The 17179-nt window shown below is 41.3% G+C and overlaps 1 protein-coding gene across 4 annotated transcripts in view; it reads left to right on the top strand.

Annotated features, from left to right (window-relative positions):
* Positions 1-12807: 12807 nt before the first annotated feature.
* The window catches only part of HAVCR1 (hepatitis A virus cellular receptor 1), a 20848-nt gene continuing 16476 nt past the window's right edge, over positions 12808-17179 (top strand). The window contains exons 1-3 of one of the 4 annotated variants that reach the window (XM_035013076.1): positions 12808-12860; positions 13389-13446; positions 15736-16074. In XM_035013076.1, the coding sequence (XP_034868967.1) occupies positions 13401-13446; positions 15736-16074 (385 nt within the window). In that variant the 5' untranslated portion in view covers positions 12808-12860; positions 13389-13400. Of the gene's footprint in view, positions 12861-12941; positions 13040-13091; positions 13447-15735; positions 16075-17179 lie in introns of those variants that run through there. The other 3 variants (XM_035013069.1, XM_035013084.1, XM_035013094.1) reach the window with 3 other exon arrangements.

Raw genomic sequence — 17179 nt, 5'->3', positions numbered from 1 at the left:
TGATGGATCCACAAAGCTCCTGAAAATATAGGAAAACTTACATGCTGAGATACGTGCATGTCTTTTTGAACAGAAAGTCAAAAGGTGCTGCTGATTTTCAAAGAGATCTGTGACCTATAAAAAGTTAAGCTACTGGAGGAGGAGGAGATGGTCTTGAATGTTCTCTCTGAGTCTCAAGACTTAAGATTCTCTGAATATTGATTCTTTGACAGTAAGTGCCACTGCAGAGCTCTCCTTTGCCAGTTAGGTAGACTGCCCACCAGGTCCTGTGGTGTGGCAGAAGCTCCCAGAGAAAAAGGAAGTGTGCTCTGAGTATGTTGTGCCAAGTTTTGTCTGGGGCACACTCAACAGGAAATATCTCCCAGCAACTTCTCCATTCATGGAGAGAACTGGAACTCTGTTTTTCATAGAAGAAGAAGAAGCAGTGACTGGGACACAAATTCTGTGGAAAGAAGGCAAAGGCCTTCACCCAGCAATCTATATTTATCAGCATCAAGTCCTTTGGCGGAAAGACTGTGGTCCCCAAGCTTCAATTTCAAGGTGGTGGCGACTCTGTTTATCTTGCTTATTTGTTGCCTGCCCAGTGCCTGACACAGCTCTTACACATCATAGAAATTTACTAAATATCTTTGGAGTGAAAAAACATAAGAAATGTAGCCTTCTGCAGTCTTTTCCATTGCAGGGCTTAGATAGAGCTCTTCTCGGAGAACTCACAGCTACTCCTAAGATCCCATATCTGCTCTTACCTAGTTCAAAGTGGTGTTTGTTTCTTAGCATCATCTCTAGCTCAGGAAGTCTATTACTCTCTTGTCTGTGTCCTCCTTTCTCTTCTCTTCTCCTCCCCCCCCCCCCCCCCCCCTCCCCTCTTCTCTTCTCTTCTCTTCTTTTTTCCCTTCCCTTCCCATCCCTTCTCTTCTCCTTCTCCTCCTTCTCCTCCTTCTCCTTCTCCTCCTTCTCCTTCTTCTTCTTCTTTTTTTTCTTCTTCTTCTTCTTTTTTTGGAGAGGGGCAGAGGGAGAGGAAGAGAGAGAATCTTAAGCAGGCTCCATGCCTGGCATGGAGCCCCATGTGGGGCTCAATCTCACAACCCTGAGATCATGACCTGAGCTGAAATCAAGAGTCAGACACGTAACTGACTGAGCCACCCAGGCACCCCAGTGTTCCTCTTTCTGCTGAGCCTCCTTAGCACATAAAGAATCAACAATAAAGATCTGTTGCTGCCTTAAAACTGCCCGTCCCCAGGTAATAACTAAATAGCTACCATGCTCTATGCAGAAAATGTTGGTCACCAAGGATGTAGGGAGTCTGTTTTCTTCTAAGAGTCTTTCTGGCAATCTTGTGTGAGTCATAATGTTCAGGCTGCATTTAGACAGTTTTAGGAAGTACTGGCTTTCTACAGGGAGATATAGAAGGGAGATCATTTTGTAAAATTATAGGCAGTAGCTCTCATACAAGACTAAAAGTTAATCATAAGTATTTTAAAGTTATGAAATTCTAGAGGAAAGGGGCTTCAGAACATATTGAGACCAGCTCAATGGTTTCCCCAGCAGAAAGAGATTCTTACCCAACAAAAATCTTTAAACAAGGGTAATGTATATGGGATGATCATTGCAATGGTGCTTGTAAGAGACTTTTTTCATCAACTGGGGAATAGTCGGTTATTGTGATGTCAGCATGCTGGTGCAGTTAAAGACTTAAGTGGTTTCCTCATTGAGTTGTTTTGCTAATTAAATGAATATTTAAGTGTCTACTGTATGCCAGGTATTCTGTGCTGAGACCCTAGAGAGAGACCAAATAGACAGACATATCCCTGACCCCATAGAACTTGTATTTGATCTGATGTAAGAGGTTTCATTCCATTCATTCAGTCAGTGAGCACTTATTGGCATCTACTTTGTGCCAGACACTGTTCTAGTCCCTAGAAATACAGCCATGAGGGAAATAGACAAAATCCCTACTCTCAGGGTGCTATGTCACTTGTTTGAGGAGAACACTATCTTGCTAACAAAAAAGAATTTTTTAGAACAATGTATGTAGTTGATGCTAATTTTTTCTTTCGCCTTAAAAAAGAAATCTGGAAGAATATACCAAAATTAATATGGCGACCCCATAGGGGCAAATGGCCATGAGACAGACTTTTTCCTTTTATGTGCTTTTATAATTGTTCAAATTATTTTCTTTTGTAATAGAAAATGAGATTTCAGCATTAGAGCAATGTTTTCCTGTCTGCCTTCCTGACCATAGAAAGAAATGAAGACTCAGATAAGTTAGATTCAAGGTCAAGGCTGGCAGTAAGCCAGGACTGGAATCCCGGTTTTCAGAGTAGGAACTACTCTATGTCAATGATGTGGAAAGGGGAAGTTGGCAGAAAGGAGAAAGAACCCCTACAAGACTACTACAAAGAACCCAGGAGAGAAGTGGTCACTTAATTAAAAACAGTTGAATAAGATTGAATGTGTGGCTTGCTCTTAGAAGTATCTTAGGATTTTTCTTCCATAGGAGATCCACAGGATGAGAGGGGGCTCCTGGATCTTTTGAGACTGAGAAACGTGGTGTAACCATGTTTTATCTGCATATCACTTCCTTCTAGATTTGGGATTCCTGAGGCAGAAGTTCCAAGCAGTTCAGTCCCTCCTTAGTTGATTTTTGAGTACCCCCTCATGCCTATACTCATTTAAACTTAATTTTCATTTAAATATAAATTTGAAAAATGAAGCTGAACACACTTTTGGCTCCAGTTTCTATTCAGAAAGTCTGTATCCTTCTGGAGATCAGTATAGATAGATGCCCTAGAGCAGCAATTTTTGAGATTTTTCCACCATCCTTTTCTGGGACCTAGTTGGGAGGAGAGGAAAAGGGAAGGGACAGCTGGATCATTTGGCTGAAAGGTTCTCAAGCTTGAGGAGGGCTCAGATTTTAGTCCATTTTCACTGGAAAATCTGTGCCAAGAAGCAGTATGAATCAGAAATGTTTCAGGCTTGTAGATCCTCTGTGTCATTTCTTCAGTACTGGTGACCACAATTATAGAGATCATTCCAAGTCACTCATTTATTCATAGCAGTGATAATCTTTTGTGAATTCTTGTTCTAATTCCTTCTGCTTATGGTGTGACTCTCCTTTTCCAGAGAAAGCAGTGAGTTTTTTTTTTTTTTAATGATTATTTAAGCTATTCATGTGCGGTGGCAGTGGGACATCTGTTTAAAAGTACACATTATTTTAATGTAATTGTTTTGTGGGTGGGTCACCTTTGGAAAATATTTCATTATAGTTCTATATTCTATACCTGCAACCTGTTTCATGATAAGTTGGTACATTGTCCTTTGTAATTTCTACATTTTGTGTTTGTACTTTTTCATTCATTTTAGACCCAGTTCATGTAAAATAGAAATATTTTATACTCCAATGCAGTGTTTACCTTCTTTTGGTCAGCTCTGAAATATCCATAATCTATACATCTATATCTAATTTGTTTTAAATTTTACTTGCAGTTTCATTTGCTATTACTGATCAACTGCATGCTGAATTTAGTTCTTGTTCAGAAAACACTTCAGTAAAAAGTAGTATAAACGTAGGGGAAGATTCTTTCCCACAGTTTTGTTATATTGTAACAAATAGACTATATACTCTAATATATATAGCTATATTATGATACAGACTTTTTGACTCATTTCTTTATCCCAAAGTTCACCACTATGTCTTAGCAAAAATATCTTGACCTTAGTATTGGTTGAATCTGACAGTTTAAAGTAGGGATCCAAGGGAAAGGAGCTTAAAAGCCTTGGGCTACCTGGGTCTCTGGAAGGTTCTTGGGGGGAGTGGTGCCTTCCATCATTCTCTCCAGCAACTCTCCGACTTCAACAATTCCTATTATGTAAACAGCAGCCAAATAGCTTCTGATCACCGTGGGAGAAAGGAGTTATCCAAACTTATGGAATCTCAGGTAAAAACTAAGAAATATTATGCTATCCTAGCTCCCTTATTTTATTTATTTATTTATTTATTATTATTTTTTAAAATCTTTTTTTTTTTAAAGATTTTATTTATTTATTTGAGAGAGAGAATGAGGGGGGCGGGGAGGGTCAGAGGGAGCAGACTCCCCGCCGAGCAGGGAGCCCGATGCGGGACTCGATCCCGGGACTCCAGGATCATGACCTGAGCTGAAGGCAGTCGCTTAACCAACTGAGCCACCCAGGCGCCCCCTAGCTCCCTTATTTTAAGCAAGTGTGTTTACAAGGGGCAGTCTGGGTGGGACAGCCAATTTGGAGCCTTACAGTATATTGAGACTAAGTAAGAATCTCTATGAAATGGAAGACACACATCTTGTTAGATTGCTTGTTTCCCTTATTATTGTTTTTTAACTTTTTATTTTGAAATACTTTAGGGTTTACAGAAAAGTTGGAATGATAGTACAAAGTTCCTATATTCATTCACCAGTTTCCTCTAATGTTAACAGCTTATGTAACCCTGGTACATTTGCCCAAACTAAGACATTCGCATTGCTATAATACTATTAACTACAGACTTTGGAACTGTTACTGATTTTTAAAATTTTAAATTAAATGTTTTTTGATAAGTATAACAGAGTTTAGGTTAAAGGTCAGTGTCCCTATTACCCATCCTCTTTATTAAAGTTTCTCCCCAGTCCCACTCCCCAGGAATAATCAGTGTTATTGCTTCATTCTTTTCAGCCAGCACCATCTAGTAGAAATACAATGAAAGCCACATAGGTAATTTAAAAAAAATTTCTACTAACCACATTTAAAAAAGTAAGAAGAAACAGGCGAAATTAATTTTTAGTAGATTTTTTAACTCAACCATCTGAAGTATTGTTTTAATGTAGAATAAATATGAACATCCTTAATGAGTTCCTTTTTTCCCCCATTTTATGCCTTAAAATCCAGTGAGTATTTTTTATTTAGAGCACATCTCATTTCTGACTAGGCGCATTTTAAGAGCTCCACAGCCACATGTGGTTAGCGGCTACAGTATTAGTACAGTTCTAGATCGTTCCCTATTCTCTCTCATACACAAAGAAGCACATTGCAACTTCCTTTTTCCACTGTTTGTAGAGGTCCATCAGTCCATGTCCGATTATATGGGATAGAAACATTCATTGAGATAACTGTGTGGTATTAAGTAGAACAAATGTGCATAATCTATTAAGTCATTTCCCCATGCATAGATATTTAGGTTTTTTTTTTCCATTTCAAATAAGGCTGCAAGGAACATCCTTTATACAAAAACCTGTGTGTCCTTGAGTACTTCCAAGGCATAGAGTTCTAGATATGGAACTCAAAAGTTCCGATTGTGTTTCAAGTACTATGACTATAGAACAATGTATGTATATAAGCGTTTGTAGACCGACGGAATGAATCTCTGCCTGCTCTGTTACAAACTCAAGCCATGATACAGGTGCCACGGAAACAAAGATTTGTAAATTTTTCCTTCAAGGAAGTCAGAGTTCATCAGGGCAGCCCCAAAGCCAAACAACTGATTACAACGAAAGACCGTAAGCATATAGCAGACCGGCCTACTAGATTCTGAAAAATACAGAAAAGCATTTTTTGGTGATGTCTTCATTTTTTCCCCTCTTTCCTTCCTATTCTAGTCCTTGTCTTTACCACTTCCTTAATATAACTCTGTAAAATTCCAAGTGACTCTCATAGAATAAAGATGGCCTGGCACACAGCACCTGCTCAATGAATATTAATTGGGTGAATGCATGAAGCAATACAGGTGTCATAGATTCTTTTTTTTTTTTTTTAAGATTTTATTTATTTACTTGACAGAGAGAGAGACAGAAGAGCACAAGCAGAGGGAGAGGGAGAAGCAGGCTCTGCACTGAGCAGGGAGCCCGATGCGGGACTCGATCCCAGGACCCCGAGATCATGACCTGAGCCGAAGGCAGACGCTTAACCATCTGAGCCACCCAGGCGCCCCAGGTGTCATAGATTCTAATGGCAGAACCCCCGAGTAAACATAGAGTGACTTGATGTATTTTCTATTTTGTAGAAAAACATGTGCTTTACAGTATAAGCACTTGTATATTTATTAAAGCATTATTTCATAATCTGCCATCTTTCTGGGTGCTTGGTGATGTCTGAATGTGGCTTTAGGCGACTTAAGCTGCTTTCTTTTCCGTCTGGGATAAAGAAGAGGATGGTTGTAATTAGGTTGTGAAAAATATGTTACATGAATGTAAAAGACTTCCGCTTTTGTGAGAACATGCAGTTTGGGGACTTGCTTGGTTTTTTAATTTTTATTTAGTTAAAACATTTTACATACATTATTTAAGCAGTATACTGGTACATTCTTGTTTTAAAATACTGAAATGAGGGCGCCTGGGTGGCTCAGTCAGTTAAGCGTCTGCCTTCGGCTCAGGTTGTGATCTTGGGGTTCTGGGATGGAGTCCTGTTTGGGCTCCCAGCTCAGCGGGGAGTCTGCTTCTGCCTCTGCCACCCCCCTCCCCGCTCATGCTTGTTCTCTCTCCCTCAAAAAAAAAATTAAAAAAATACTGAAATGATACATACATAGCCTTAAACTGAAAGTCCCCCTTGCCTCTGCTTGCCTCCCTGCCAGAGAGGACACTCTGACCATGTTGGATGGGTATCCCCACTGTTGTCATTTGGTCACAGTGTTTTTACAAAAATAGGTTTCTATGAAATAGATTGTTGTGTGAGCTTTTTTCCCCCCACTTAATATTTCTTGGGAACAGTTCTGTGTGAGTGTTCCAATAAAATGTTGACACCCTATCAAAGTATATTATTAATGAACAGAGGGTGTTCCAGACATTGTTGAAAGTCGCAATGCCCACCGCCAACACAGTGCCTTGCCTAGGGTTTTGGCCGAACTCAGTGTGTATTTTGCCTAATTGCTCCTAGCACAGGCAGTTTATTTAACTTGGTGCCGCAGTCCTGCAATGGTCTTGGTTTGGGAGAGTCCTTTTGAAAACTACCCTAACCCTATCTAACAAAAGCCCAATGCTGCTACCTGTCTTTGATCCCCCATTTCCCCTAAAATGGGTGTGGATGAAAAGTCTCAGGATCATGTGATTATGCAGCAAGACACAGGTGAAGACTGAAAGTTTTAATCCAAAAACAAATCTGTGATGTCGTTTTTTTTTTTTTATTTGACAGAGAGAGAGATAGTGAGAGCAGGAACACAAGCAGGGGGAGTGGGAGAGGGAGAAGCAGGCTTCCCGCTGAGCAGGGAGCCTGATGTGGGACTCAATCCCAGGACCCTGGGATCATGACCTGAGCTGAAGGCAGACGCTTAACGACTGAGCCACCCAGGTGCCCCGATGTCATTGTTTTTAAGAAGATGACATTGTTTTAGTTTCAGGCAGAAAAAAAAAAAAGGCCTGCAATCTCATGTCTTGGGGAAACATTCTGCTTTATACAAATAGTGCCCCCTAGCTGTATGAGCAGGAGCTTGGCTCTCATCCAGCTTTCTGACATTCTTGTCATGCACAACTTCAAAACTTTGAGTCGCAATCAGCATGTTATTAACATCTGAAAGATGAATATATGAATTCCACTGGAGCATAGTATAGCTCTACTTCTTTCTTATTAAAGGTGGCAGCTTGTTTTCCTAAACTTCTGAGGGCAGAGACTGGAGATCCGCTTTATGTGCTTAGAATGTCCCATTGCTTAGCATGGGTGCTTAATAAATACTTGGTGAAATAATGTTTGTTGAGTGACAAGAATAGTAGAGTAGGGAAACCCGGCTTTCGCTACTGCATCTGCCCCGAGTGACCTCTATGGGTCTCACACTCTTCCTCTTTTTATTCTTCATTTTATTCATCTATGGATTGAGAGGTTTGGCCCCCATTTCAGGTCCCTTCATGTGTAAGCAGTCTCAAAGTCTATATGGCTTTCCAGGCCTGAAGCCTGACCTAACACCAAGATCTGTGCTGAATCTTTAAAAAAACGACCTAGCAGAGAACACATACTGTTCCAGCACACCAACATCTCCTTATAATCTATGTGAGGTAGTAAATAGATCAATTCCAGCAAAAAAGATTGGGAGACTGGAGAAGCTTAACTTTCAAAGATACGGGTGTGGCAAAGAGATAAAGAATGGAATGCTGGGAGAAGGTTGTCTTTCTCCAGAAAATCTTTTGAGGGAGGATCAGTGACAGACCACCAGAGGAGCAGGAAAACTACCTCCTAGCTTGCCTGTACGTAAGTCCTCTGGAAACCAGCAGCTTTGCTGCTTGACCTTTTTCAGTATCATGATCTTAGGACAGTGATGATGGAGCCAAGAGGAACTAGGGGAAATTTGCATAAAATTGGATAAATCTTTGCCTTTGATGTCTCAAATAGATAGAATCATGGACTTACACAGTCGGAGTTGTTTATGCTTTTCCTGGGCAACATCCGTGAGAGGAATAGTGTCACTTTGGAGGTAGCCATATTCATTTAGTCTTACTTGGAGGCTGTGTGGCCTTAGAGTCAACACATACCTTTGTTGAGCCTCTCCTCATCTGTGAAATGGATGTGGATAATATTATGGAAATGGGAATGTGTGTGTCTAGAGCATAGCTACATTAGCAGTTTGGCTTATTGACTTTTGTGATTTGTAAAGTAAAAATATTTGTGATTTGTCAAAGATAATTAGTTGTATAAAGCGTAATGATCAGTCAAGGAGGAGCCTCGTATTGGCTTCTGACTTTCACGGGTTTCATCGTAGTCTCTTCTGTGTCAGAAGTCTCTTCTATGTCTCCTATTATGGTGGGAATTTTGTGAGGCTTGGGGTGGAAGGGTGTGGTCAGCTTGGGAAGGTAGGCTGCTTTCAGAGTTTGGACTTTGGCATTGGGAAGTCATTGAATGCTTTTAAGGTGGGGGCACTGGATTAGATTAGAGAGAGAGAGAGAGAGAGAGAGAGACTGGAGAAGATTAAAAAAAAAAAAAGCTGTACTCCGATGTGGAGTCTCCCAACCCTCTGCCATCGCCTGTGCCTACGGGTAGCTGGAGAGCACCGCCAGCCTCTTGGGCTGGTCTCATGTTCATGCCCCTACCTCCAGGGGCACTTTCCTGCTGCCAGATGGTCCTACATTAGTTCCTCGTCCATTTGTTCTTACGAGGTGCTTCCCTTGTCATGTCTAAGTGAAATCCTGTACTTGGACACTGGATCTCATCCCTCCATTACTCCACACATTTTTCCTCTCCTAAGTCAATTTTTCTTCCTCCTCTGGATCATCACCAGATCATAAAAACCTGCTGCTATTTTTTACCATTTTCAAAATTTTTCTCTACCCTTCTCCCCAACTCCCTTTTCCATTTCTTTTCCCTGTAAAACTCCTTGAAAGAGTTCCCTATCTCCAATTCTCTCTTGATTTTCCCTTTCCTTGTGAACGTCTTTCTCCGAGGGGTAACATCCATGGGGAAAGGGAATGGTCACTCAGCTGTTTTCACCACAGCTGCTTTTGTCAAGGTCATTGGTGATTCCCAGGTGGCACCGCCCGTGGACAAATCTCATCCCTTTCCTTTGTAACATTTGCTGCATGATCATTGCCTCTTCATTGGATGCATTTGTTTCACTGGACTTCCAGGATCCCATTTACCTTTTGCGTTTCTTCCTACCTCCTTGCTCTGCTTCTCTGTGTGTGCTGGTGCCTCTCCCACTCCAGCCTTCTGGGGAATGCCCCTGGGCCTAGTCCTTAGCCACAAGCATTCCCTTGAGCGTCTCGTCCAGGTTCATGACTTTGAAATACCGTTTCTGTACCCATGACTCCCAAATATGTATCTTTGTCCGAGACCTGTCTCCTGAACTCCAACAGCCTCTCCCTGAAACTCAGCATTTTCAAAATCCAGACTGTTCCTTTCCAAACCCGCGTCACATGCAGCTTTCCCTGTGTCAGTTGGTGGCACTTCCAGTTTGTCCAGTTGCTCAGGCCAAAATCCCTTGGAGTCATGTTTAAGCTCCTACACCTCATATCCTGTAAGAAATTCTGTTTGCTCTACTTTGTAAACATCTAGAGCCTGAACTATCCACTCTCATCCCTTCCTCTCTCCTGACATGCTGCAAAAGTCTCCTGACAGATCTTCATGCTTCTCAACTTAGCAGCTACAGAGCCCTTCTCAAAGGTAAGCCTGATGTTGTCACTTCTGTGCTCCTTCTCAGGTAGAGTAAAGCAGCCGGAAATTCGTGTTTGGTGCCTGAGCATTGCCACCCACTGAGCCTTACCCCTCAACTCGGGGTGTAGCCTTCAAGGGGTCACAAAGTTGGCGCTAAAGAGTAGTGATTCATGGAGGTTGTTTAGTTCAAATTAAAAACAAAACAGAACAACACTATGCTGTTGGGGAGCCTTTGGGACACAATAGAGGTTGTCATGGGTGTTGGACTTGCCAGAAAATTCAGTCCTACAAAATTGTACAGTCAATGGACATCTCGGAGCCTTGGTTCTGTGTCCCTATTGTGGCTTTTGCTCATTCTTACTTCCACTTAAAACACTCTCTGCCTTTCCCCCATTTTCTGATGATGAACCTCACATGTCGCTTTTTTAAGGGATTTTTCTGCCACTCCCTCCCATTCCCCCCCCACCCAATGAATGATCTCCCCCCATGCCTTCATGCTTCCATTATTTAATCAATACTAATTGGATCCCTTACAATGTTTCAGGAATACAGCAGGAATACTATCTTAGAGGAGACTATGGTCTAGAATTGAGTACTTTCCAAGACCGTAGCCATGCATGGCTATTTAAATTAATTAAAATTAAATTAATTTTTTTTAACTTCTCAGTTGTGCTAGTTACATATCCAGTGCTCAATAGTCAGATGTGGCTAGCAGCTACTGTGTTACATAATACCCATGTCCTGGATTAACCCCATCTTTATGGAAAGTTCTGACAGTACAAGAGAGGGGGAATGAACAACACACACACACACACAGAGTCAAGGGAATAAACGCTGCATAGAGAATTGAAATAGTGTAGTAGAGTGACTGATTGGCTATTTTAGACAGAGGGACCGGAGGGATGTCTGAGAAGGTGGCATTTAAGCAGGGGTTGAGAAGAAAAGGAGAAATCTGAAATTGGTGGGGTGAAGGAATGGAGATAAGGCAGAGGGCACCACTAGGGGAGAAGTCTTAACGTGAGGACACATTTGAAAGAACCCCAAATGGCTGGAGCCCTGTGGGAGGGGAGAGAGACACAGAAGAAATCTGAGAGGTAGGCAGGCGCCTGGATCACTGTGAGGGACTTTGTGAATTTGGGTAGGAAGTGAGTGCTTTTTTTTTGTTTTGTTTTGTTTGTTTTGTTTTCCGAGACAGCCATGGGAGTGTTCCAAGGGGAAGAGTGACACAGTCTGATTATATATTTACCATTTCCATCATTCTACCCGATTTTATTAGTTGCTTACTTACCAGTCTCTCCACCTGATTGCACAATCCTGGGTTTTTTCATTCTTAGTTTGTTGAGTCATGTCCTGTTAGCCTCCATATATGGATAATAACTGTGGTAGGATTGAATTAAATTAGAAAAATCCTTATCACTGACCTACTGGGCTGTGGCTGAGTCTCAGAGTATAACAAAACTAGGCATGACATATTTTGCTTCCCAAATAAATATAAGGTATGACCTACTTCTTTTTGAAGCATTTCAGAATTTGTCCCCTCACTTTTGGTGGTGGTCAAGGTGGGGGTCAATAGTTTTCCCTCCAAGTGTATGAAGGTGGAGAATAAGAGCAAAACGCGTGTCCAGAAATGAGCGTTTCCCTTGTGAGAACTCATCTTGTTGCCTAATTGAATTCAAGTGTGTGGCATCGAAAAGCCAGGAGGGCTATTACAGATGATATAGTACAAATGTGTTATAGAAGAGGTGAATTTCAGCAACTAGGCCAGGGGACAGCCTGTGTGAAGTCCCAGTGTCCGGAAGGAACTCGTGTTCATGGAGGTGGAGCGGAGTCTAAAGCAGGGGCCTCCTCTAGCCAAGGCTTTCTTCAGACAGGGCTGGACCAGTCTAGTGGCAGGCTTGAGAGGGCACACTCTAAGGGCGCTGGGTGGTATGGGCCATGTATGGCCATCTAATTATATCTCATAACAAAGCTGAAAAGCTGAGTTCTCACAGGGGCTCTCTAGATTTCTAAATCTCGGCCATTAATTAAGAAATGAATTTTTAAACACTGTGGTACAAAGTACTTCTGTGGGCCAAATATAGTCTTTGGGCCACCAGTTTGTAGCATCAGGCTCTAGGTCTTTCTCCAAGTGCGGAGACTGCTGGAGTCCAGGGTTCGTGTTCCCGGGCAGCACAGGACCCAGTGCCAGAGTATATCCAGCCCATCATCCACATCTCCATGAAGCCTGTGATGGGCTGCAGGCAGCCTAGAAATGAGCATCAGTGCTTCCTTGGGAGGAAATTACTGAATCTTTAGACGAGAAAGGCAGTTAATGAAGTACTAGTCAGGCTTACACATAATTGTATGGCTCAATAATTAAGAGCAAAAATCAGAAGACCTGGGCTGGAATCCCGGCTCACTTAACCTCCCCAAGCCTCAGTTTCCTCCTCCATGAATGAGGTTAGTAGCAACACCTGCCTAAGGGGGTCTGTGAGGATTGAGTGCGTGTGGGTGCTTGGCATAGAACCTGCCACACAGTCAGTTCTCCAAAAATCTTGCTTAGCATTAATGCGTATTTAGGTTTCATTTTCAAAGGTCTCCCACATCCCTTTTGCTCATTATAACAATCCTTTGAGGGAGACAGAGCAAGCATTTTTAATGCTATTTCTACAAATGAGGAAATCAAGGCTTGAAGGCACTCAGTAACTGGCAGGTCTACCCAGCTTCGCAGGTGGCAGAGCTGGGATCTGAAGCCAAGTGTGGTCCAGAATCTGCTTCCTGAAGCATTCTCCTGTCATCACTCAGTAAGATGTGGTCTGAGTCATCACTTCCGTAACACGAATGGTTGGGCACAGTGATTAATTCTTGCTACTGGCAGACTTGACAGTATAACAAAGACTGGGGACTGATCATTGTAGCCACAGAGCCCAGGGTACCCTGCACTCACCAACAGGCCAGTTGATGCTCCTCTCAGAGGCCAAGGGTAGGTGAAGACTAGCCTTTGCTGTGATGTTCCCCTCATCGAACCTGCCTCTGGTTTCTTTCCCGTTTGCTCCCTTATTCCCTGTGTCGACATCAGGAGTCAGTTTGGACTCTGTGGGGAGGGAGCTGAACCTGAGGGGCTGCTCTCTGTTGCAAGGTGCAGAACCGTCAGCCACCGCGGAGCTAACCGAGACCTGCAGTTGTTTTGCTTGGTCTCTCATCGCTAACGGGGCAGGCTCATGTGATTCACCCAGTCAGGGCGAAAGGAGAAGTTGCGAACAGAATTAAGACTTGTTCTAAGACCATCTGGTAAGGGGAACACCTACCAGTCTGCTTTTTCTTTCTTTCAGGCCTTGACCATCATGCAACCTTGGGTAGCCATCTCCAGCTTCATACTACTTCTGACAGGTAAGTGAATAGGTGGGCTGGGATCTGGAAGTCCTGAGGATGGGAGAGTGTAGATGTGTGAGTGTAGTGTAGGAAGATGGATGTGCTTGGGCTTTGGTGGAAGCTAGTGGGTCAGCTAGTGAGCAAAGAACCAGGCTAAGTCTTACTCAAATAAATTGCTTAAATGCTATGAATTGCAAAATCCATGGGTAAATGAACCAGGCACAATGCAGAACAGTGTATCATATCTTGCCATTTGTGTTTGAACGAACAAACAAAAAGGGGTGGGTAGATAGCCCTGTGAGCATGGACTACTCAAGTGTATGTAAAACATAGTAACAGTGTTAGCATGGGTGGGAGGGGATGGGGAGAAGAGATTGGACTAAGATGGAAAGGAGACCAGTCCTTCACCATCTTTTGATTTTTAAAAAATGATGCGCAACAATCTCTTTTAAAAATATTTTAGTTCAAGCATTCCATGAGATAGAGGGGAAAGTTAGGAATTGACATAATCTGAAATTTTAAAAACAATAATCTCCAGAAGTCAGATTATGGGGGAAAGTTCATTTCTTATTATAACTTGTATAACTTGATTTTTATGATCAGCATATTATTATATTTATAATCCAAAAATGATGTTAGGCAAAATGAAATATTATAAGAATTCAGTGAAAAAGTCATTTTCTAATTTTATGTAACAATGACCATTTTTATTCCCAAAGCATTTCCCAAAGACATAGCATTACTAAATATGAGTGATTGGTGAATTTCCAATTTCTTTTAAGGGCTACCTTGACTGCATTTGGCACTATAGGGTTTTCATGCCACTGTTCCAGAAGAGACTTCTTGTTTTATTTTTTAAGTGGCATTATTTAGTACATGATCGAGTATTTTCCAATTCTCTCTTTTCACAGGGAAAGTGGGCCTTGCTCAATTGTGGGGCCGTTATATACTTAGGAGAAGGGGTCCCTATTAGATTTTTTTGGACTGATCCTAAAACCCCTGGTAAACCTCAGCTCCTCCTAGAAGTATTAGAAACACATTTTCTTTTCTTTTTTTAAAAAAGATGCTATTTATTTATTTATTTTAGAGAGAGAGTGTGTGAGCAGGGGGAGGGGCAGAGGGAGAGAAAGAATCTCAAGCCGACTCCTCACTGAGTGCAGAGCCTGATGCAGGGCTCGATCTCATGACCCTGAGATGATGACTGGAGCAGAAACCAAGAGTTGGATGCTTAACCTATTGAGCCACCCAGGCGCCCCTAGAAACCCATTTTCTAAAAGTTGATTTCTGAAGAGTTTACTAGACTTCTGCCTTTAAACCAATAATACTTTTTTAAATTAAGTTTTTTATTTTAATTCCAGTATAGTTAACATAGTGTTATATTAGTTTCGGGTGTACAATATAGTGATTCAGCAGTTCTGTACATTACACAGTGCTCATCATGATAAGTGTACTCTTAATCCCCATCACATATTTCATCCATCCCTTCACTCACCTTCCCTCTGGTAGCCATCAGCTTGTTCTCTATAGTTAAGAGTCTGTTTCTTGGTTCATCTCTCTTGCTTTCTTACTCTCTCTTTTTTTCCTTTGTTCATCTATTTTGTTTCTTAAATTCCATATATGAGTAAAATCGTATGGTATTTGTCTTCCTCTGACTGTCTTATTTTGCTTAGCATTATATATACTCTCTAGCTCCATCCATGTTCTTGCAAATGAAAGCCAATAATACTTTAAACAAAGCATTAGCTCTGCTTTTCTTATAAGAGAGGTGTGAGGTGACTTCACTTGCAATAGCAGTTTAAAAAGTTGTATTAAGAATTAAAACTTTAAATGCAATAGAATTTTTCAAACATATTTTAATTGAGACAGTGACTGAATCTGGGGGAGGGGGAAAGCCACATGTATGTATTACCTATTTAACAAGCATACATATAACTGTCAGACATAGAATGAAATACACACTCATGTATTATTGGAGTGTCATTTGGTTCAAACCTTTTAGAAAGAAATTTGGCCATGTTCATCAAGAGACTGAAAATATTGCTGCCCTTTGTCTTGGTAATTTCTCTCTTAGATGTCTCTGCTATTCCTAAATACAGAAAAAAAGTTTAAATTCTATTTTATCTACATATATAAAATAAATAATGCTTTTAAAGGATATGTTAATGTAAAAATGCTTATAATTTTTTAAACTGAAGATATAGAGTCCTATCATTACAAATGAAATAAACTGTGTAAAAAGAAAAAAGTGAAAATACATGTAAAATTGAAAGACTGAGGCCTCATGCTCTGTTTTCTCTTTATTTACAGATGCTGTAGTTTCTCACACTCAAGTGACTGCAGTGGTGGGTCATTCTGCCATGCTACCCTGCACCTACTCAACAGCTAATGGAGTCACAGCCATGTGCTGGGGCCGGGGGCCGTGTCCCATGTCCCATTGCTCAGATGAAGTGGTCTGGACGGATGGATCCCATGTCACTGTTCAGAAGCACTCGCGTTATAAGCTAAAGGGAAACATCTTAGGAGGGAACGTGTCTTTGACCATAGAGAATGTGACCCAGACTGATAGGGGTTTGTACTGCTGCCGTGTTGAGCACAAGGGGTGGTTCAATGATATGAAACTCACCCTATCATTGGAGATAAAGCCAGGTGAGCTTGTCTTTCCATCTTCCTTTGATCACTTCATATGGGTGAACTGAGACGTTTCCTGTTTGGTAGTAACTTTCTCTTCCTTTAATAGGGAAAGGGGAGGTTCCTCCAGTCTTGTTTTTCAGTAAGTATTGGAAAACAGAGTACCGTCTATTGGTATAAAATGAAGTGTTCAGACCAATCTTGAGCAAGACTGTAGGTGAGAGGATCTTTCCAGTCAGCAAACTATCTCCTAGAGCAGGGCTTCAAAAATGCTAGTTGGTTCGGGGTGTCTGGATGGCTCAGTTGGTTGGGCGTCTGCCTTCAGCTCAGGTCATGATCCCGGGGTCCTGGGCTCGACCCCCAAGTCCTGCTCAGCTGGGAGCCTGCTTTTCCCTCTCCTCCCACTTTGCTATCTCTGTCTTTCTGTCTCAAATAAATACAAAAAAAAAAAAAAATGCTAGTTGGTTCATGAAAAACATTCAGTGTTCCATTGTGAAATAGAGTGAACATTCCTATGAAGCTAATTTGCTCAGCTTAAAGAACTGCCCTTTTTTTCTCTGAGATTATGTTTTAGAAGAATTTTTAAATGTCCTTAACATTTTAAAACTGTTTTGGAGAATTTCAAACATATAAAGTAGGTAATATAATATAGGGTCTTATCAAGTAGGGATATCACCCAGCTCTAACAGTTGTCAACTCGATCTAGTTGCATTGCATCGTAAAGGGATATATAGTTTCATCCTTCCCTCTGCTCTGCCTGGGGTTTTTTGAAGCATATTTCATGTCATATCACAAAATTGCTTGTTTAAAAATTAAAGGGACCTATTGCAATATGAAAACATTTATATCCCAACAACTATTCAATAGTTGCTTTTAAGAATTTGATGAAATTCAAAAATCTGTCTTGATGTGAACATCCTTATTTTTGTTACCTTGGATGAATGGAGTGGATTCTTCAGGATTTCCTGGTTTCTGGTGTTCCTTCCTAATGAATTTCCTTCCACTAAGCTCTGATTATTGACCATAGAACCCAATACCTGTGGCCTTAATAAACTATGTGTCTTTTTCTTTCTTTCTCTTTCTTTCTTTCTTTCTTTCTTTCTTTCTTTCTTTCTTTCTTTCT

This window comes from Mirounga leonina, unplaced genomic scaffold (assembly GCF_011800145.1).
Source record: "Mirounga leonina isolate KUSES-001 unplaced genomic scaffold, KU_Mleo_1.0 Mir_104, whole genome shotgun sequence".
Taxonomy (NCBI): domain Eukaryota; kingdom Metazoa; phylum Chordata; class Mammalia; order Carnivora; family Phocidae; genus Mirounga; species Mirounga leonina.
Note: the sequence above shows the minus strand (reverse complement) of the source record. Positions and strands in the feature narration are given on the sequence as shown.